Source organism: Salvelinus namaycush, unplaced genomic scaffold, assembly GCF_016432855.1.
Source record: "Salvelinus namaycush isolate Seneca unplaced genomic scaffold, SaNama_1.0 Scaffold1857, whole genome shotgun sequence".
Classification (NCBI taxonomy): Eukaryota; Metazoa; Chordata; class Actinopteri; order Salmoniformes; family Salmonidae; genus Salvelinus; species Salvelinus namaycush.
The window spans coordinates 77-22,419 of record NW_024058627.1 but is presented as its reverse complement, the minus strand read 5'-3'; the positions used below and the strand labels follow the sequence as shown (position 1 = coordinate 22,419).

The 22,343-nt window shown below is 47.2% G+C and overlaps 1 protein-coding gene across 1 annotated transcript; it reads right to left on the bottom strand.

The window, feature by feature from the left end:
- Positions 1 to 13,431: 13,431 nt before the first annotated feature.
- LOC120037765 (poly(U)-specific endoribonuclease-C-like) lies at positions 13,432 to 21,869 on the bottom strand (the record flags this gene model as incomplete). Its single annotated transcript, XM_038983732.1, has 7 exons — positions 13,432 to 14,205; positions 15,840 to 15,980; positions 16,584 to 16,737; positions 17,367 to 17,479; positions 18,969 to 19,090; positions 19,854 to 19,965; positions 21,732 to 21,869. Coding segments are annotated over 7 exons (900 nt in total), but the record flags the coding sequence as incomplete, so codon positions are not given.
- Positions 21,870 to 22,343: the final 474 nt, after the last annotated feature.

Here is a 22,343-nt window from a genome sequence, read left to right as displayed (position 1 = left end):
AAGTTGTTGGTTGGAGTGACATAGACTATTGTGTTGATCAAGGGGCCATTGTATTGGGGCCTATGGTGACACGGTGGGGGTTGATGTGAGGAGTTAGTTAGGATGGGAGTTTCATCTCTGGGCATAACGCCTGTACTCCATGGTCCAATTTAATTAACCAGTGAGAATGTTTAAAGTTGTGATGGGCTAGTCAGGAGGGGGGGGGGGGGGGGGGGGGGGGGTTGTGGGTCGGTGTGTATTGGTGGGGAGGGGCTGGTGATGTGGGTCTGGACAGTTAAACTTTAAAAAAAAAATGCAAATCTTGTGATTTATGAGTGGGCGGGACTTCACACCAGGATGTACATATCACACCAACTGTTCTGAGTGGCTTAGAGTTCAAACCACACATACCGGTTTTTCACATTCCACCGTGGTGATACTCAGGGTCTGACTGAAACTAGGTCAATCAATCAAATGTATTTTATAAAGCCCTTCTTACATCAGCTGATATCTCAAAGTGCTGTACAGAAACCCAGCCTAAAACCCCACACAGCAAGCAATGCAGGTGTAGAAGCACAGTGGCTAGGAAAAACTCCCTAGAAAGGCTGGAACCTAGAAAGAAACCTAGAGAGGAACCAGGCTGTGAGGGGTGGCCCGTCCTCTTCTGGCTGTGTGTATACCCAGTCGGTCAAGCATCCTCTATGGAGGTTAAAGGTCGAAGCACCTGAGAAATCTATCAACAGGTCTGGTCTACCCAGTACCACCAAGCGGGTCAGCAGGTCTGGTCTACCCAGTACCACCAAGCGGGTCAATAGATCTGGTCTACCCAGTACCACCAAGCGGGTCAACAGGTCTGGTTCTACCCAGTACCACCAAGCGGGTCAACAGGTCGGGTCTACCCAGTACCACCAAGCGGGTCAACAGGTCTGGTTCTACCCAGTACCACCAAGCGGGTCAATAGATCTGGTCTACCCAGTACCACCAAGCAGGTCAGCAGGTCTGGTCTACCCAGTACCACCAAGCGGGTCAACAGGTCTGGTCTACCCAGTACCACCAAGCGGGTCAGCAGGTCTGGTTCTACCCAGTACCACCAAGCGGGTCAGCAGGTCTGGTCTACCCAGTACCACCAAGCGGGTCAACAGGTCTGGTCTACCCAGTACCACCAAGCGGGTCAACAGATCTGGTCTACCCAGTACCACCAAGCGGGTCAATAGGTCTGGTCTACCCAGTACCACCAAGCGGGTCAGCAGGTCTGGTCTACCCAGTACCACCAAGCGGGTCAACAGGTCGGGTCTACCCAGTACCACCAAGCGGGTCAACAGGTCTGGTTCTACCCAGTACCACCAAGCGGGTCAACAGGTCTGGTTCTACCCAGTACCACCAAGCGGGTCAACAGGTCTGGTTCTACCCAGTACCACCAAGCGGGTCAACAGGTCGGGTCTACCCAGTACCACCAAGCGGGTCAATAGATCTGGTCTACCCAGTACCACCAAGCGGGTCAATAGGTCTGGTCTACCCAGTACCACCAAGCGGGTCAATAGATCTGGTCTACCCAGTACCACCAAGCGGGTCAACAGGTCTGGTCTACCCAGTACCACCAAGCGGGTCAACAGGTCTGGTCTACCCAGTACCACCAAGCGGGTCAGCAGGTCTGGTCTATCCAGTACCACCAAGCGGGTCAGCAGGTCTGGTCTATCCAGTACCACCAAGCGGGTCAGCAGGTCTGGTCTACCCAGTACCACCAAGCGGGTCAACAGGTCTGGTTCTACCCAGTACCACCAAGCGGGTCAATAGATCTGGTTCTACCCAGTACCACCAAGCGGGTCAACAGGTCTGGTCTACCCAGTACCACCAAGCGGGTCAACAGGTCGGGTCTACCCAGTACCACCAAGCGGGTCAGCAGGTCGGGTCTACCCAGTACCACCAAGCGGGTCAGCAGGTCTGGTCTACCCAGTACCACCAAGCGGGTCAGACCAAATGAAGAAGACATGATGAAGTTTGCCACGAGTTCTTAAGTTATATCCAGACATGTTGGGGCACAAGTAGATTGTTTCAGACAGCTGAGTCTGTGGATATTTATTCTGACCCTAGAGACATGTGTGAGGGCTTGTTGTATAATCCTGTGTATTGGGCTACATGGAAAAATAAAATACAAAATACGAGTCCTTGGTCAATTGTGGGACAACAAATGTGTTACGCCCTTTGATCAGTGGTAGTTGATCAGGACATTTCGGGAGGCTAAGGACTATTGTGACTTTTGATCAAGTTTGTAGGTGGAGAGGATGGTGGGGTTTGGTTGGGCATGTTGAAACACTTTGGTGTTTAGGGTAGGATTTTGGTTGGTGGCCTGTTGCAACTGTTTTTGAAAGGGGTGTATTTTGAGGGGGGAGGAGTTGAAATCCAACATTGTAATCTAACTGGTTGAGGGTAGACTTACGCCTCCCAGAGCATTAACACCTGGCCCAATGGGGAATCAACAAGCAGTTCCCAGAGCATTCACACCTGGCCCGGTGGGGAATCAACAAGCAGTTCCCAGAGCATTCACACCTGGCCCAGTGGTGAATCAACAAGCAGTTCCCAGAGCATTTACACCTGGCCCAGTGGGGAATCAACAAGCAGTTCCCAGAGCATTCACACCTGGCCCAGTGGGGAATCAACATGCAGTTCCCAGAGCATTCACATCTGGCTCAGTGGGGAATCAACAAGCAGTTCCCAGAGCATTCACACCTGGCCCAGTGGGGAATCAACAAGCAGTTCCCAGAGCATTCACACCTGGCCCAGTGGGGAATCAACAAGCAGTTCCCAGAGCATTCACACCTGGCCCAGTGGGGAATCAACAAGCAGTTCCTAGAGCAATTACACCTGGCCCAGTGGAGAATCAACAAGCAGTTCCTAGAGCATTTACACCTGGCCCAGTCGGGAATCAACAAGCAGTTCCTAGAGCATTACACCTGGCCCAGTGGGGAATCAACAAGCCGTTCCCAGAACATTGACACCTGGCCCAATGGGGAATCAACAAGCAGTTCCCAGAGAATTTACACCTGGCCCAATGGGGAATCAACAAGCAGTTCCCAGAGCATTTACACCTGGCCCAATGGGGGATCAACAAGCAGTTCCCAGAGCATTTACACCTGGCCCAATGGGGAATCAACAAGCAGTTCCCAGAGCATTCACACCTGGCCCAATGGGGAATCAACAAGCAGTTCCCAGAGCATTTACACCTGGCCCAGTGGGGAATCAACAAGCAGTTCCTAGAGCATTCTCACCTGGCCCAGTGGGGAATCAACAAGCAGTTCCTAGAGCATTCTCACCTGGCCCAATGGGGAATCAACAAGCAGTTCCCAGAGCATTCACACCTGGCCCAGTGGGGAATCAACAAGCAGTTCCTAGAGCATTCTCACCTGGCCCAGTGGGGAATCAACAAGCAGTTCCTAGAGCATTTACACCTGGCCCAGTGGGGAATCAACAAGCAGTTCCTAGAGCATTCACACCTGGCCCAGTGGGGAATCAACAAGCAGTTCCCAGAGCATTTACACCTGGCCCAATGGGGAATCAACAAGCAGTTCCCAGAGCATTTACACCTGGCCCAATGGGGAATCAACAAGCAGTTCCCAGAGCATTCACACCTGGCCCAATGGGGAATCAACAAGCAGTTCCCAGAGCATTTACACCTGGCCCAGTGGGGAATCAACAAGCAGTTCCTAGAGCATTCTCACCTGGCCCAGTGGGGAATCAACAAGCAGTTCCTAGAGCATTCTCACCTGGCCCAATGGGGAATCAACAAGCAGTTCCCAGAGCATTCACACCTGGCCCAGTGGGGAATCAACAAGCAGTTCCTAGAGCATTCTCACCTGGCCCAGTGGGGAATCAACAAGCAGTTCCTAGAGCATTTACACCTGGCCCAGTGGGGAATCAACAAGCAGTTCCTAGAGCATTCACACCTGGCCCAGTGGGGAATCAACAAGCAGTTCCCAGAGCATTCACACCTGGCCCAGTGGGGAATCAACAAGCAGTTCCTAGAGCATTCACACCTGGCCCAGTGGGGAATCAACAAGCAGTTCCCAGAGCATTCACACCTGGCCCAGTGGGGAATCAACAAGCAGTTCCTAGAGCATTCACACCTGGCCCAGTGGGGAATCAACAAGCAGTTCCCAGAGCATTCACACCTGGCCCAGTGAGGAATCAACAAGCAGTTCCCAGAGCATTCACACCTGGCCTAGTGGGGAATCAACAAGCAGTTCCTAGAGCATTCACACCTGGCCTAGTGGGGAATCAACAAGCAGTTGTCTGGACTTCAGACAATTGGACGTTAACATTTTTTTTTAAATCCCTTTTACAGTTTCACAACTCTAAGCACATTTTCAATTGGCTGAGTACATCAAACTGAGTGATCAAAAACACTGACACTGTATATGACATGAATTTTATATGGAATTGCATATTTGGACAGTAGTTCACCCCCAGAAGCCTTTGCAAGGGTTAAACGTGTATCAGTATTGTTGTTTCGCTGTCACTCTAAGACAGCCCCTCTCTAGAGCCTTTCTAATTGGAGGAATGGTGTGTCTGGACGGGTAGCTGTAACCTGGTTGGAGTACTATGAACACAATAAGATTCGATTTCTAAGATCAGGAAGGATCTCACACCCCACCCCCCCAGAATGTTTTACCCCTTTTTATTTGAGGTTACAGACCAACTAGGACCAACAATAGTAGCCTGCCTATCAGAAACTTGCCCATACTGGTATATTAATTCAATATATAACCAAACGACCTCTTGACCTTGGGGGTGGTTTATATATTTAATGCATTGTACTGCCGTTGTAGCATGTTAACACATTTAAGATGGTACCATGTAATTGCTACCATTTACCGTGATTGTATGTTACCAGGGTAGAATGTATAATGCAGGTTTAAAACCATGGTATTGCCATAAGCCATATCTACCATGGTATGATGCAATACCATATTTAGGTGCATGGCAGTACCATCATACGTCAAGGCTAGAACCATGGTACATTTCCATGAGTCGTACAATACCACGGTATAAGTGAAAGTGCCATGGTACGTTTTTGTAAGAGTCAAAAGTAGGATTCCTGTAGGCCTAATGGCGGACTAAACTACAGTACCAGTCAAAAGTAGGATTCCTGTAGGCCTAATGGCAGACTAAACTACAGTACCAGTCAAAAGTAGGATTCCTGTAGGCCTAATGGCAGACTAAACTACAGTACCAGTCAAAAGTAGGATTCCTGTAGGCCTAATGGCAGACTAAACTACAGTACCAGTCAAAAGTAGGATTCCTGTAGGCCTAATGGCAGACTAAACTACAGGACCAGTCAAAAGTAGGATTCCTGTAGGCCTAATGGCAGACTAAACTACAGGACCAGTCAAAAGTAGGATTCCTGTAGGCCTAATGGCAGACTAAACTACAGTACCAGTCAAAAGTAGGATTCCTGTAGGCCTAATGGCAGACTAAACTACAGGACCAGTCAAAAGTAGGATTCCTGTAGGCCTAATGGCAGACTAAACTACAGTACCAGTCAAAAGTAGGATTCCTGTAGGCCTAATGGCAGACTAAACTACAGGACCAGTCAAAAGTAGGATTCCTGTAGGCCTAATGGCAGACTAAACTACAGTACCAGTCAAAAGTAGGATTCCTGTAGGCCTAATGGCAGACTAAACTACAGTACCAGTCAAAAGTAGGATTCCTGTAGGCCTAATGGCAGACTAAACTACAGTACCAGTCAAAAGTAGGATTCCTGTAGGCCTAATGGCAGACTAAACTACAGGACCAGTCAAAAGTAGGATTCCTGTAGGCCTAATGGCAGACTAAACTACAGTACCAGTCAAAAGTAGGATTCCTGTAGGCCTAATGGCAGACTAAACTACAGGACCAGTCAAAAGTAGGATTCCTGTAGGCCTAATGGCAGACTAAACTACAGGACCAGTCAAAAGTAGGATTCCTGTAGGCCTTATGGCAGACTAAACTACAGTACCAGTCAAAAGTAGGATTCCTGTAGGCCTTATGGCAGACTAAACTACAGGACCAGTCAAAAGTAGGATTCCTGTAGGCCTAATGGCAGACTAAACTACAGGACCAGTCAAAAGTAGGATTACTGTAGGCCTAATGGCAGACTAAACTACAGGACCAGTCAAAAGTAGGATTCCTGTAGGCCTAATGGCAGACTAAACTACAGTACCAGTCAAAAGTAGGATTCCTGTAGGCCTAATGGCAGACTAAACTACAGGACCAGTCAAAAGTAGGATTCCTGTAGGCCTAATGGCAGACTAAACTACAGGACCAGTCAAAAGTAGGATTCCTGTAGGCCTAATGGCAGACTAAACTACAGTACCAGTCAAAAGTAGGATTCCTGTAGGCCTAATGGCAGACTAAACTACAGTACCAGTCAAAAGTAGGATTCCTGTAGGCCTAATGGCAGACTAAACTACAGGACCAGTCAAAAGTAGGATTCCTGTAGGCCTAATGGCAGACTAAACTACAGTACCAGTCAAAAGTAGGATTCCTGTAGACCTAATGGCAGACTAAACTACAGGACCAGTCAAAAGTAGGATTCCTGTAGGCCTAATGGCAGACTAAACTACAGTACCAGTCAAAAGTAGGATTCCTGTAGGCCTAATGGCAGACTAAACTACAGGACCAGTCAAAAGTAGGATTCCTGTAGACCTAATGGCAGACTAAACTACAGGACCAGTCAAAAGTAGGATTCCTGTAGGCCTAATGGCAGACTAAACTACAGGACCAGTCAAAAGTAGAATTCCTGTAGGCCTAATGGCAGACTAAACTACAGGACCAGACAAAAGTAGGATTCCTGTAGGCCTAATGGCAGACTAAACTACAGGACCAGTCAAAAGTAGGATTCCTGTAGGCCTAATGGCAGACTAAACTACAGGACCAGTCAAAAGTAGGATTCCTGTAGGCCTAATGGCAGACTAAACTACAGGACCAGTCAAAAGTAGGATTCCTGTAGGCCTAATGGCAGACTAAACTACAGTACCAGTCAAAAGTAGGATTCCTGTAGGCCTAATGGCAGACTAAACTACAGGACCAGTCAAAAGTAGGATTCCTGTAGGCCTAATGGCAGACTAAACTACAGGACCAGTCAAAAGTAGGATTCCTGTAGGCCTAATGGCAGACTAAACTACAGGACCAGTCAAAAGTAGGATTCCTGTAGGCCTAATGGCAGACTAAACTACAGTACCAGTCAAAAGTAGGATTCCTGTAGGCCTAATGGCAGACTAAACTACAGTACCAGTCAAAAGTAGGATTCCTGTAGGCCTAATGGCAGACTAAACTACAGTACCAGTCAAAAGTAGGATTCCTGTAGGCCTAATGGCAGACTAAACTACAGGACCAGTCAAAAGTAGGATTCCTGTAGGCCTAATGGCAGACTAAACTACAGTACCAGTCAAAAGTAGGATTCCTGTAGGCCTAATGGCAGACTAAACTACAGTACCAGTCAAAAGTTGACCTACTCAGTCAAGGGATTCTTTATTTTTACTATTTTCCACATTGTAGAACAGTGAAGACCTCAAACATGAAATAACACATGGAATCATGTAGTAACCAAAAAAAGTGTTAAATAAAAATAGATTTTATTTTAGTTTCTTCAAAGAAGCCACCCTTTGCATCGATGACAGCTTTGCACACTCAACCAGCTTCACCTGGAATGCTTTTCCAACAGTCTTGAAGGAGTTCCCACATATGCTGAGCACTTGTTGGCTGCTTTTCCTTCACTCTGCGGTTCAACTCATCCCAAACCATCTCAATTGGGTTGAGGTCGGGTGATTGTGGAGGCCAGGTCATCTGATGCAGCACTCCATCACTCTCCTTCTTGGTCTAATATCTCTTACACAGCCTGGAGATGTGTTGGGTCATTGTCCTGTTGAAAAACAAATGATAGTCAAATGACAGTGGGTGTGATATTTACATACCACATGTGGTAATGCCCCAGCCACTCAGAACAATGGGTGTGATATTTACATACAACATGTGGTAATGCCCCCGGCCACTTAGAACAGTGGATGTGACATTTACATCCTGGTGTGAAATTCAAATCCTAGGCGGAAGTCCCACCCCCTCTCAATCACAATATTTGATTGATAGTAGTAGTCGGCTTTAAACCACCACTACTGCGTCTACCATCACAGGTAGTCGTCATCATAGCCTCACATGGTCTCTCCTATCACTGCTATGCGGACGACACGGGTACTTCTCCCCCCTCCTGACACCCAGGTGGTGACACGCATCTCTACGTTGCTGGCAGATATCCCAGCTTGGATGTCGGCCCACCACCTCAAGCTCAACCTCGACAAGACGTAGCTGCTCTTCCTCCCGGGGAAGGCCTGCTCGCTTCAAGACCTCTCCATCATGGTTGACAACTCCAGTGTCGCCCCTCCCTGAGTGCAAAGAACCTTGGCGTGACCCTGGACAACACCCTGTCGTTCTCTGAAAACAAAGTGACCCGTTCCTGCAGGTTCACTCTCTACAACATCCGTAGAGTACGACCCTGCCTCACACAGGAAGCAGTGACCCATTCCTGCAGGTTCACGCTCTACAACATGCATAGAGTACGACCCTACCTCACACAGGAAGCAGCGCAGGTCCTAATCCATGCACTTGTCGTCTCCCGTCTGGAGATGACCTGCTTGGTGGTACTGGGTAGACCAGAACTGCAACTATCTGTTGGCCTGCAACTTATCCAGAACACTGCAGCCCGCCTGGTTTTCAACCTTCCCAAGTTCTCTCATGTCAGGTCCTCCCATGTCACTGGCCTCCAGTCAAAACTCACATCCACTACAAGACCATGGTGTTTACCTACGGAGCAGCAAGAGGAACGGCCCCTCCCTACCTTCAGGCTATGCTCAAACCGAGCAATCTGTTCTCCCACCTCGGGTCTCTTAGCTCTCCCACCTCGGGTCTCTTAGCTCTCCCACCTCGGGTCTCTTAGCTCTCCCACCTCGGGTCTCTTAGCTCTCCCACCTCGGGTCTCTTAGCTCTCCCACCTCGGGTCTCTTAGCTCTCCCACCTCGGGTCTCTTAGCTCTCCCACCTCGGGTCTCTTAGCTCTCCCACCCCGGGTCTCTTAGCTCTCCCACCTCGGGTCTCTTAGCTCTCCCACCTCGGGTCTCTTAGCTCTCCCACCCGTCACAGGAAATGACAACGGAGTGGTATATATAGGGGGAGTAATCAGGGATGTGATAAGGTCCAGGTGTGCTTAATGATGAGGTGCAGGTGTGCATAATGATGGGTTGCCAGGACCGGTGGTTAGTAGAAAGGCGACGTTGAGCGCCGGAGAGGGAGTAGGAGTAGACGTGACACTAACATGCACAGTACCAGTCAAAAGTTTGGACACACCTACTCATTCCAGGGTTTTTCTTTATTTTTTACTATTTTCTACATTGTAGAATAATAGTGATGACATCAAAACTATGAAATAACACATATGGAATCATGTAGTAACCAAAAAAGTGTTAAACGAATCAAAATATATTTAAAGTTTTATATTCTTTGCAGCAATTCGACCATGAAGGCCTGATTCACACAGTCTCCTCTGAACAGTTGATGTTGAGATGTGTCTGTTACTTGAACTCTGTGAAGCATTTATTTGGGCTGCAATTTCTGAGGCCGGTAACTCTAATGAACTTATCCTCTGCAGCAGAGGTAACTCTGGGTCTTCCTTTCCTGTGGCGGTCCTCACGAGAGCCAGTTTCATCATAGTGCTTGATGGTTGTTGCAACTGCACTTGAATACATATTTGTTTTTAATTACATTTTCCGCATTAACTGACCTTCATGTCTCAAAGTAATGATGGACTGTCGTTTCTCTTTGCTCATTTGAGCTGTTCTTGTCATAATATGGACTTGGTCTTTTACCAAATAGGGCTATCTTCTGTATACCACCCCTACCTTGTCACAACACAACTGATTGGCTCAAACGCATTAAGAAGGAAAGAAATTACACAAATTAACAAGTCACACCTGTTAATTAAATGCATTCCAGGTGACTACCTCATGAAGCTGGTTGAGAGAATGCCAAGAGCGTGCAAAGATGTCATCGGGGCTACCGGATGAGCTAAACACATTTTTCTCACGCTTCGAGCTCAACGAAGACTGTGAACTGCCGAGGAGAGCCACTGAGGACGAAGTGGGCTATGTACTTCCTGTCTCCACGGAAGATGTATGTAAGTCATTCCAACGTGTTAACCCTCGCAAAGCTGCCGAACTAGACGGCATCCCAAGCCTCAGAGCATGTGCAGACCAGCTGGCTGTTGTGTTTTCAGACATGTCTCTCCTCAGAATCCTACCACAACAGACACAGTTCAAACACAGTTGCAGTCAAAGGAGGCAGGAAAAGATGGTAGTTCTCTGGTGGTGAAGCAAAAACGGCAAGAGATTCGAAACTCTAAAGAGATCCTAGACATCCTGCGATCCCAATATGCAGGTTTGGTAGATCACTTGAAAGAGAGAGAGAATTTGAAAAAGCCTTCAGATGTGCAACAATTCTTAAGAGTAGCGTTTGGAAAGAAAACACAGAGCTTCCAAGAGGTGAAGAAAGTGAAGAGACTAATGGAGCTGAGTGCTTCTGTTTGTCAGGTGAGAATTGAAGGGACAGCAAACGGAACTGGCTTCCTTCTGTTTGACAAGTTCATCCTTACAAACGCCCATGTTGTCCATCAAATCTATGAGCCGATAACTAACACGCTTCAACAATCAGTAACGGTCACGTTTGACTTTGAAGACCTGGGTGAGAAAACGCAGCAGATACCAGTGCAAAGTGAAGTTGTAGCCTATGGAAAAGTTGATTCTGGAATCTTGACTTTGCTTTGCTGGAGCTTAGCTCAGATCCTCACATCACCTTGCCTTTAAGCTTGCTTGACAGCTTCAGCTTTCCGTCTCCAGAGGGTGGAATCTGCATCATCGGCCACCCCGAGGGCGGGGTGAAAAAGACAGACCCCTGCTTCTTCATTCAACATGGAGATCGTAAACAAGCTGTAGAAAAACATGTAACAGAAAATAAGGAATTATTACATGTCATAAACAAAGATATTTTGAAGAGAACTGGGACATCAACACACATCTACTGAGGGACACAGAAATGATTATATACACCGAGTGGACAAAACATTAGGAACACCTTCCTAGCATTGAGTTGCACCCTTGTTTCCCCTCAGAACAGCCTCACTTCGTCGGGACATGGACTCTACAAGGTGTTGAAAGCATTTCCACAGGGATGCTGGTCCCATGTTGACTCCAATGCTTCCCACAGTTGTGTCAAGTTGGCTGGATGTCCTTTGGGTGGTGGACCATTCTTGATGCACACAGAAAACTGTTGAGTGTTAAAAACCCAGCAGCGTTGCAGTTCTTGACAAACAAGTGCGCCTGGAACCTACTACCATACCCTGCTCAAAGGCACCTACTACCATACCCCGTTCAAAGGCACCTACTACCATACCCCGTTCAAAGGCACCTACTACCATACCCCGTTCAAAGGCACCTACCACCATACCCCATTCAAAGGCACCTACCACCATACCCCGTTCAAAGGCACCTACTACCATACCCCGCTCAAAGGCACCTACTACCATACCCCGTTCAAAGGCACCTACTACCATACCCCGCTCAAAGGCACCTACTACCATACCCCGTTCAAAGGCACCTACTACCATACCCCGTTCAAAGGCACCTACTACCATACCCCGTTCAAAGGCACCTACTACCATACCCCGTTCAAAGGCACCTACTACCATACCCCGTTCAAAGGCACCTACTACCATACCCCGTTCAAAGGCACCTACCACCATACCCCGTTCAAAGGCACCTACCACCATACCCCGTTCAAAGGCACCTACCACCATACCCCGTTCAAAGGCACCTACCACCATACCCCGTTCAAAGGCACCTACCACCATACCCCGTTCAAAGGCACCTACCACCATACCCCGTTCAAAGGCACCTACCACCATACCCCGTTCAAAGGCACCTACTACCATACCCCGTTCAAAGGCACATACTACCATACCCCGTTCAAAGGCACCTACTACCATACCCCGTTCAAAGGCACCTACCACCATACCCCGTTCAAAGGCACCTACCACCATACCCCGTTCAAAGGCACCTACCACCATACCCCGTTCAAAGGCACCTACTACCATACCCCGTTCAAAGGCACCTACTACCATTACCCCGCTCAAAGGCACCTACTACCATTACCCCGCTCAAAGGCACCTACCACCATACCCCGCTCAAAGGCACCTACCACCATACCCCGTTCAAAGGCACCTACTACCATACCCCGTTCAAAGGCACCTACTGCCATACCCCGTTCAAAGGCACATACTACCATACCCCGTTCAAAGGCACCTACTACCATACCCCGTTCAAAGGCACCTACCACCATACCCCGTTCAAAGGCACCTACTACCATACCCCGTTCAAAGGCACCTACTACCATTACCCCGTTCAAAGGCACCTACCACCATACCCCGCTCAAAGGCACCTACTACCATACCCCGTTCAAAGGCACCTACTACCATACCCCGTTCAAAGGCACCTACCACCATACCCAGTTCAAAGGCACCTACCACCATACCCCGTTCAAAGGCACATACTACCATACCCCGTTCAAAGGCACCTACTACCATACCCCGTTCAAAGGCACCTACTACCATACCCCGTTCAAAGGCACCTACTACCATACCCCGTTCAAAGGCACCTACTACCATACCCCGTTCAAAGGCACCTACTACCATACCCCGTTCAAAGGCACTTCAATATTTTGTCTTGCCCATTCACCCTCTGAATGACACACATACACAATCCATGTCTCAAATGTCTCAAGGCTTAAAAATCCTTCTTTAACCCGTCTCCTCCCCTCTTCATCTACACTGATTGAAGAGGATTTAACAAGAGACATCAGTAAGGTTTCACCTGGATTCACCTGGTCAGTCTATGTCATGGAAAGAGCAGGTGTTCTTAATGTTTTGTCCACTCAGTGAAGTAAAAGTCATCAAATCTAAATAGTAAAGTAAGGTACAGGAATCCCATTAAACAACTTAAGTAGTACTTTAAAGTATTTTTATTAAAGTACTTTACACCACTGATGATAACGATTAATGAAAGTAGTGACGTGTATACTATTATTAAAATCCATGCTTTTAATCTAAGCTGTATTATTATGTTTTCATATATTAATTAGTTTATATTTCATTATTACATTCCTCAATACAGACCTGTTCTTAGGCAGATCATGATTACGTTCGATGCATCATTCATGTAACCAACTACTATTGAATCAAATAAACCTGAGATCTTTCCATGGAAATTGTAGTTTAACATATGCTAGTCTGCCATGCTTGTATTGTTTTCTGCCAGGAAGACATGTTCTGTAACCATTGCTTGTTTTAATCTTCAAAATAAAAGTACAGAAGAAGGTAAAATAGTATACTTGTAAACATGTTTTATTTTCTTCAAGTAGAAATTGAAATGGGGAAATGCCTCCAAACTTGACATATGGCCCCGTAATCATAACAAACGAATAATATGTTAAATACAATTCAGAAGAGTACAACACTGTCAATATAATGTTAGACAATCAGGTTCCTATCATAGTAAATCTTGGTTTTAATGGACTGTCAAAATGCTTAACAAAATGTTCTTAACTGTAAATATAAACAGCCCTCTGCTTTGTGAAAGACCAAGGACCAGTATTGAATATTCAGGACAGAAAGGAGAGCTGGTAGCAGAGAGAGACACAATTCTGGTCCTTTATCAACTGTAATCTCTAATATAATAGTTTAGAGCAAATGATGAATGATCCAGGATTTGTAATTAGTAATTGAACCCGGGAATGAGGTTAAGAATTTGATTGGAGGAGAACACGACCTAATAACAATATGGAGTCAAAAACAAGTACACGACAATGATCAACCTTTAAAATAGCAGATGATTCTGTCTAGGCCCCAAGTGGCACCCTATCCCCTATATAGTGCACTACTAGCCCTAAGGGCCCTGGTAAAAAGCAGTGCACTACATAGGGAATAGGGTTCCATTTGGGCCTCTGCTTTCAGAATCAGGGTGCGTAGATCTCCCCACTACAGATCCCTGTTGTTGCTGCTGAGTAGTTTGGGGTAGGAGGTTCCGATGGATCGCCCCTGACGATACACCACCATCTCTAGCAGGTACTCGTCCACCTTCACCACGGCCGTGGTCACCTGTACATAAACCACAAGGCTAACGTTAGCCAATACATCCACCCATTTATATACTGGCTAGGGTTCTCCTCATTAACACCAACGTTGGGCTGCATCCCAATTCACAACCTTTTCCAGAACTATACTGGAGGGGTAATGTTATACTGGTCAGAACAGTAGTTTATTCAGCCTGGAGGGGTAATGTTATGCTGGTCAGAACAGTAGTTTATTCAGCCTGGAGGGGTAATGTTATGCTGGTCAGAACAGTAGTTTATTCAGCCTGGAGGGGTAATGTTATGCTGGTCAGAACAGTAGTTTATTCAGTCTGGAGGGGTAATGTTATACTGGTCAGAACAGTAGTTTATTCAGTCTGGAGGGGTAATGTTATGCTGGTCAGAACAGTAGTTTATTCAGCCTGGAGGGGTAATGTTATGCTGGTCAGAACAGTAGTTTATTCAGCCTGGAGGGGTAATGTTATGCTGGTCAGAACAGTAGTTTATTCAGCCTGGAGGGGTAATGTTATGCTGGTCAGAACAGTAGTTTATTCAGTCTGGAGAGGTAATGTAATGCTGGTCAGAACAGTAGTTTATTCAGCCTGGAGGGGTAATGTTATGCTGGTCAGAACAGTAGTTTATTCAGCCTGGAGGGGTAATGTTATGCTGGTCAGAACAGTAGTTTATTCAGTCTGGAGAGGTAATGTAATGCTGGTCAGAACAGTAGTTTATTCAGCCTGGAGGGGTAATGTTATGCTGGTCAGAACAGTAGTTTATTCAGTCTGGAGGGGTAATGTTATGCTGGTCAGAACAGTAGTTTATTCAGCCTGGAGGGGTAATGTTATACTGGTCAGAACAGTATTTTATTCAGCCTGGAGGAGTAATGTTTTGCTAGTCAGAAAAGTCGTTTATTCAGCCTGGAGGGGTAATGTTATGCTGGTCAGAACAGTAGTTTATTCACCCTGGAGGGGTAATGTTATGCTGGTCAGAACAGTAGTTTATTCAGCCTGGAGGGGTAATGTTATGCTGGTCTGAACAGTAGTTTATTCAGCCTGGAGGGGTAATGTTATGCTGGTCAGAACAGTAGTTTATTCAGCCTGGAGGGGTAATGTTATGCTGGTCAGAACAGTAGTTTATTCAGTCTGGAGAGGTAATGTAATGCTGGTCAGAACAGTAGTTTATTCAGCCTGGAGGGGTAATGTTATGCTGGTCAGAACAGTAGTTTATTCAGTCTGGAGAGGTAATGTAATGCTGGTCAGAACAGTAGTTTATTCAGCCTGGAGGGGTAATGTTATGCTGGTCAGAACAGTAGTTTATTCAGTCTGGAGGGGTAATGTTATGCTGGTCAGAACAGTAGTTTATTCAGCCTGGAGGGGTAATGTTATACTGGTCAGAACAGTAGTTTATTCAGCCTGGAGGGGTAATGTTATACTGGTCAGAACAGTAGTTTATTCAGCCTGGAGGGATAATGTTAGCTATGATGACTTCGGGTTGATAAGACGTGTCATCAGGGTGGTTCAGGGAACCATGGCCTGAGATCTGAGAACTAGCATTAGCTCCCCAAGCTAATGTCTTCTAGGGCCTAGGCTTCAGCACTACAGGCCATGGTTATCTAATAGACCCAGGTTTGAGCCCCGTGTGGTCACTTACGCAACCACTCACCTTCTCAGTCGACGCGAGGAAGAGGATGGTGAAGAGGGCGACCTCGAACTCTGGGCTGACCCCGATGAAGGAGCTTCCCACAGGCTTGACCAGGCCCTTCCAGCTGAACTGCAGGTTTAGAACGTGGTCATCCTCATCTGGCTGCAGAGAGAGGTCAAAACGACAGATTCTTACCTTGTCGCCTCTGGGATTCGATCCAGCAACCTTCCGGTTACTGGGCCAACGCTCTAACCACTAGGCTACCTGCCACCTCCTACACTCTAACCACTAGGCTACCTTCCGACCCTACACTCTAACCACTAGGCTACCTGCCGCCTCTACACTCTAACCACTAGGCTACCTGCCGCCCCTACACTCTAACCACTAGGCTACCTGCCGCCCCTACACTCTAACCACTAGGCTACCTGCCACCTCTCCACTCTAACCACTAGGCTACCTGCCGCCCCTACACTCTAACCACTAATGATTATAACAACATGTGATAAACGTGTCATGTGGTGTACGTAACAATACGGCTAAATATAATGTATGATTTGGGAAGTTTACAGTGGTAGTCACAGTTTGGGTGTCTTGAAATTAGTCAGTAAAATGTAAATACTAAAAACAACACACACAAAAGTTGAACTAATTACCAAAGCAAGACAACAACCATAGGCTACATTTCTGAAAACAATTATCTTGTGTATAGACCTGTGAAATGTAACTCTGCTGATAACATAGGGAGATTGTTCTAGAATGTCTTACAGTGTTTCTGTTGCCCTGGGCCTTGTAACCCTTGTAGTCCACATTGCCATGCTTCTCCTGCAGATAGAACTGAACCCAGTTGTGGAACCCTGTGATCTCCTTCCCATACTTAGACTCACCAACAAACACATGCTCAAAACCACATGAGTCCTCACTGTATTGGAAACATAAGAAAATATATAATCAGTCTCTGTCTCGGTCCTTGTGTCTCTCTCTCTCTGTCTCGGTCCTTGTGTCTCTCTCTCTCTGTTTCGGTCCTTGTGTCTCTCTCTCTCTGTCTCGGTCCTTGTGTCTCTCTCTCTCTGTCTCTTTCTCAATTCAATTCAAGGGCTTTATTGGCATGGGAAACATATGTTTACATTGCCAAAGCAAGTGAAATAGATAATAAACAAAAGTGAAATAGCCAAAAATTAACAGTAAACATTACACTCACAAAAGTTCCAAAAGAATAAAGACATTTTAAATGTCCTATTATTTGCAAATCTCTCTCTCTCTCCCTCTGCGTGTCTCTCTCTGTCTCTCTCTCCCCCTGCGTCTCTCTCTCTCTCTCTCTCCCCCTGCGTCTCTCTCTCTCTCTCCCCCTGCGTGTCTCTCTCTCTCTCTCCCCCTCCGTGTCTCTCTCCGTGTCTCCCCCTGCGTCTCTCTCTCTCTCTCTCCCCCTCCCCCCCCTGCGTGTCTCTCTCTGTCTCTTTCACACACATACAGGTACAACTAAAACATGCTCAAACTCCTCACTGTATTCGGGCATAATAAATATGAAATCCCCCGACCCCACACACTCACCCTCCACTCCGGTCTCGGTGATAGAGTCTGAACCACATGTCATAGAGCTGTCTCTTGAACTGCTGCTGGTCTGACGGGGACTGACCCTTACTCACCAGGTACTTGTGGGCACACTGACACACACACAAGGATTAGACCGACACATCAGTACACATTGTGGAATCTATACCTGAGACAAAGTAACAAGACAAAACGCATGTCCACAATGACAGAACACCATCTGATTAACTCATGTAGGATAAAGGCCTGTCTCCAGGAGTCCTGTCCAGAACAGACATGTTAAGGGCCCGTCTCCAGGAGTCCTGTCCAGAACAGACAGGTTAAGGGCCCGTCTCCAGGAGTCCTGTCCAGAACAGACAGGTTAAGGACCTGTCTCCAGGAGTCCTGGTCTGAACAGACAGGTTAAGGGCCCGTCTCCAGGAGTCCTGTCCAGAACAGACATGTTAAGGGCCCGTCTCCAGGAGTCCTGGTCTGAACAGACAGGTTAAGGACCTGTCTCCAGGAGTCCTGTCCAGAACAGACAGGTTAAGGACCTGTCTCCAGGAGTCCTGTCCAGAACAGACAGGTTAAGGGCCTGTCCAGAACAGACAGGTTAAGGACCCGTCTCCAGGAGTCCTGTCCAGAACAGACAGGTTAAGGACCTGTCTCCAGGAGTCCTGGTCTGAACAGACAGGTTAAGGGCCCGTCTCCAGGAGTCCTGTCCAGAACAGACAGGTTAAGGGCCCGTCTCCAGGAGTCCTGTTCAGAACAGACAGGTTAAGGACCCGTCTCCAGGAGTCCTGGTCTGAACAGACAGGTTAAGGGCCTGTCTCCAGGAGTCCTGTTCAGAACAGACAGGTTAAGGGCCTGTCTCCAGGAGTCCTGGTCTGAACAGACAGGTTAAGGGCCCGTCTCCAGGAGTCCTGGTCTGAACAGACAGGTTAAGGGCCCGTCTCCAGGAGTCCTGTCCAGAACAGACAGGTTAAGGGCCCGTCTCCAGGAGTCCTGTCCAGAACAGACAGGTTAAGGGCCCGTCTCCAGGAGTCCTGTCCAGAACAGACAGGTTAAGGGCCCGTCTCCAGGAGTCCTGGTCTGAACAGACAGGTTAAGGACCTGTCTCCAGGAGTCCTGTCCAGAACAGACAGGTTAAGGGCCTGTCTCCAGGAGTCCTGTCCAGAACAGACAGGTTAAGGACCTGTCTCCAGGAGTCCTGGTCTGAACAGACAGGTTAAGGACCCGTCTCCAGGAGTCCTGTCCAGAACAGACATGTTAAGGACCCGTCTCCAGGAGTCCTGTTCAGAACAGACAGGTTAAGGACCTGTCTCCAGGAGTCCTGTCCAGAACAGACAGGTTAAGGGCCCGTCTCCAGGAGTCCTGTTCAGAACAGACAGGTTAAGGGCCCGTCTCCAGGAGTCCTGGTCCTGAACAGACAGGTTAAGGGCCCGTCTCCAGGAGTCCTGTCCAGAACAGACAGGTTAAGGGCCCGTCTCCAGGAGTCTTGGCTATGGATCTAAATGACGACAGAACATAGCAATATGTGCTCAACCAAGCAATAAGGAGTAGACTATAACCCCCACTTTTACCTGTGGGCACACAGCGCCAGATCACACACACACACACTACCTTCATGACCTCGGTCTCCAGAATGGCATTGAGGAAGAGATCGTTCTCCATCAGCTCCTCAGAGGTGACGGTCTCCGACACGCCTGTAGACATCTCATAGTTGTCCAGGAGACGCATGAACACTGCAGAGAAGGAACATATATCACTCTGAAGAACGCTTTGTGAAATACTGGCTATGCCTTCAATAACAGGAAGAGAGGAGGTAATGCCTTCAATAACAGGAAGAGAGGAGGTAATGCCTTCAATAACAGGAAGAGAGGAGGTAATGCCTTCAATAACAGGAAGAGAGGAGAGGAGGTAATGCCTTGAATAACAGGAAGAGAGGAGGTAATGCCTTCAATAACAGGAAGAGAGGAGGTAATGCCTTGAATAACAGGAAGAGAGGAGAGGAGGTAATGCCTTGAATAACAGGAAGAGAGGAGGTAATGCCTTCAATAACAGGAAGAGAGGAGGTAATGCCTTCAATAACAGGAAGAGAGGAGGTAATGCCTTCAATAACAGGAAGAGAGGAGGTAATGCCTTCAATAACAGGAAGAGAGGAGGTAATGCCTTCAATAACAGGAAGAGATGAGAGGAGGTAATGCCTTCAATAACAGGAAGAGATGAGAGGAGGTAATGCCTTCAATAACAGGAAGAGAGGAGAGGAGGTAATGCCTTCAATAACAGGAAGAAAGGAGAGGAGGTAGAGCCTTCAATAACAGGAAGAGAGGAGAGAAGGTAGAGAGGAGGAAGGGAGGAGTGAAGGAAGGGAGGAGTGAAGGAAGGGAGAAGTGAAGGAAAGGAGGAGTGGAGGAAGGGAGGAGTGAAGGAAGGGAGGAGTGAAGGAAGGGAGAGTGGAGAAAGGGAGGAGTGAAGGAAAGGAGAGTGGAGGTAGAAAGGACTTACAGGCGTAGGTCTTGATGTTTTTCAGTTTGCCCTCGTTGACATAGGCAAACAGAGGAGCCCTAGCCATGTCTCTGGCAGTGTTACTACCCTGGGCCACGTAACCTGCCTTTCCCTGGATAGACAAACATACTGTATGAATAAGACCATCACATCTCCCAACAACACAATGAAAACTACCCTGAATAAGCATTATTTAGACAGGGAGTCAATGCCGAGACCAAGGTGTCTTTATTTAGACAGGGAGTCAATGGTGAGACCAGGGTGTCTTTATTTAGACAGGGAGTCAATGGTGAGACCAGGGTGTCTTTATTTAGACAGGGAGTCAATGCTGAGACCAGGGTGTCTTTATTTAGACTGGGAGTCAATGCTGAGACCAAGGGGTCTATATTTAGACGGGGAGTCAATGCTGAGACCAAGGTGTCTTTATTTAGACAGGGAGTCAATGCTGAGACCAAGGTGTCTTTATTTAGACAGGGAGTCAATGCTGAGACCAGGGTGTCTTTATTTAGACAGGGAGTCAATGCTGAGACCAAGGTGTCTTTATTTAGACGGGGAGTCAATGCTGAGACCAAGGTGTCTTTATTTAGACAGGGAGTCAATGCTGAGACCAAGGTGTCTTTATTTAGACAGGGAGTCAATGCTGAGACCAAGGTGTCTTTATTTAGACAGGGAGTCAATGCTGAGACCAAGGTGTCTTTATTTAGACAGCGAGTCAATGCTGAGACCAAGGGGTCTTTATGGAGACAGGGAGTCAATGCTGAGACCAAGGTGTCTTTATTTAGACAGGGAGTCAATGCTGAGACCAAGGGGTCTTTATTTAGACAGGGAGTCAATGCTGAGACCAAGGTGTCTTTATTTAGACAGGGAGTCAATGCTGAGAACGAGGTGTCTTTATTTAGACAGGGAGTCAATGCTGAGACCAAGGTGTCTTTATTTAGACAGGGAGTCAATGCTGAGACCAAGGTGTCTTTATTTAGACAGGGAGTCAATGCCGAGACCAAGGTGTCTTTATTTAGACAGGGAGTCAATGCCGAGACCAAGGTGTCTTTATTTAGACAGGGAGTCAATGCTGAGAACGAGGTGTCTTTATTTAGACAGGGAGTCAATGCTGAGACCAAGGTGTCTTTATTTAGACAGGGAGTCAATGCTGAGACCAGGGTGTCTTTAGACAGGGAGTCAATGCTGAGACCAAGGTGTCTTTATTTAGACAGGGAGTCAATGCTGAGACCAAGGTGTCTTATTTAGACAGGGAGTCAATGCTGAGACCAAGGTGTCTTTATTTAGACAGGGAGTCAATGCTGAGACCGAGGGGTCTTTATTTAGACTGGGAGTCAATGCTGAGACCGAGGGGTCTTTATTTAGACAGGGAGTCAATGCCGAGACCAAGGTGTCTTTATTTAGACAGGGAGTCAATGCTGAGACCAAGGTGTCTTTATTTAGACAGGGAGTCAATGGTGGTGCCCTGAGGTGTGTTTCCTGCTCCTATGTCTGAATCGGGCCCTGAGGTGTGTTTCCTGCTCCTATGTCTGAATCGGGCCCCGAGGTGTGTTTCCTACTCCTATGTCTGAATCGGGCCCTGAGGTGTGTTTCCTGCTCCTATGTCTGAATCGGGCCCCGAGGTGTGTTTCCTACTCCTATGTCTGAATCGGGCCCTGAGGTGTGTTTCCTGCTCCTATGTCTGAATCAGGCCCCGAGGTGTGTTTCCTGCTCCTATGTCTGAATCGGGCCCCGAGGTGTGTTTCCTGCTCCTATGTCTGAATCGGGCCCTGAGGTGTGTTTCCTGCTGCTGGGTGGTGCCATTCTATCTCTACCAGAGTGCTTTGCAGATAGAGTCGATTAACAAGCCAAGTAGTAGCACGGTAACCCTGACATCCGTACCTGTAGGGAGATGGTGTAGTCAGTCCCAGGTTTTAAACGGTTTGTATCCCGACTCCACAGCTGGTTCAGAACCTCAGAGAGCTCGTGGTTCACACCTTGACTAATACACAGACAGACAGTACACACATCGATATGAACTCAAATGTATATTTTCCCATTGCAATGCAAGAAAATGACCCTTGCTATAGATAAAATGCTACAAAAGCAGAGAGATACTGCTAGGGAGATCTATGTTCCATCTCTTCCAGTAACTATTTTTAATCTCTTTCCAGTAACCTACAGAGATCTATGTTCCATCTCTTCCAGTAACTATTTTTAATCTCTTTCCAGTAACCTACAGAGATCTATGTTCCATCTCTTCCAGTAACTATTTTTAATCTCTTTCCAGTAACCTACAGAGATCTATGTTCCATCTCTTCCAGTAACTATTTTTAATCTCTTTCCAGTAACCTACAGAGATCTATGTTCCATCTCTTCCAGTAACTATTTTTAATCTCTTTCCAGTAACCTACAGAGATCTATGTTCCATCTCTTCCAGTAACTATTTTTAATCTCTTTCCAGTAACCTACAGAGATCTATGTTCCATCTCTTCCAGTAACCTACAGAGATCT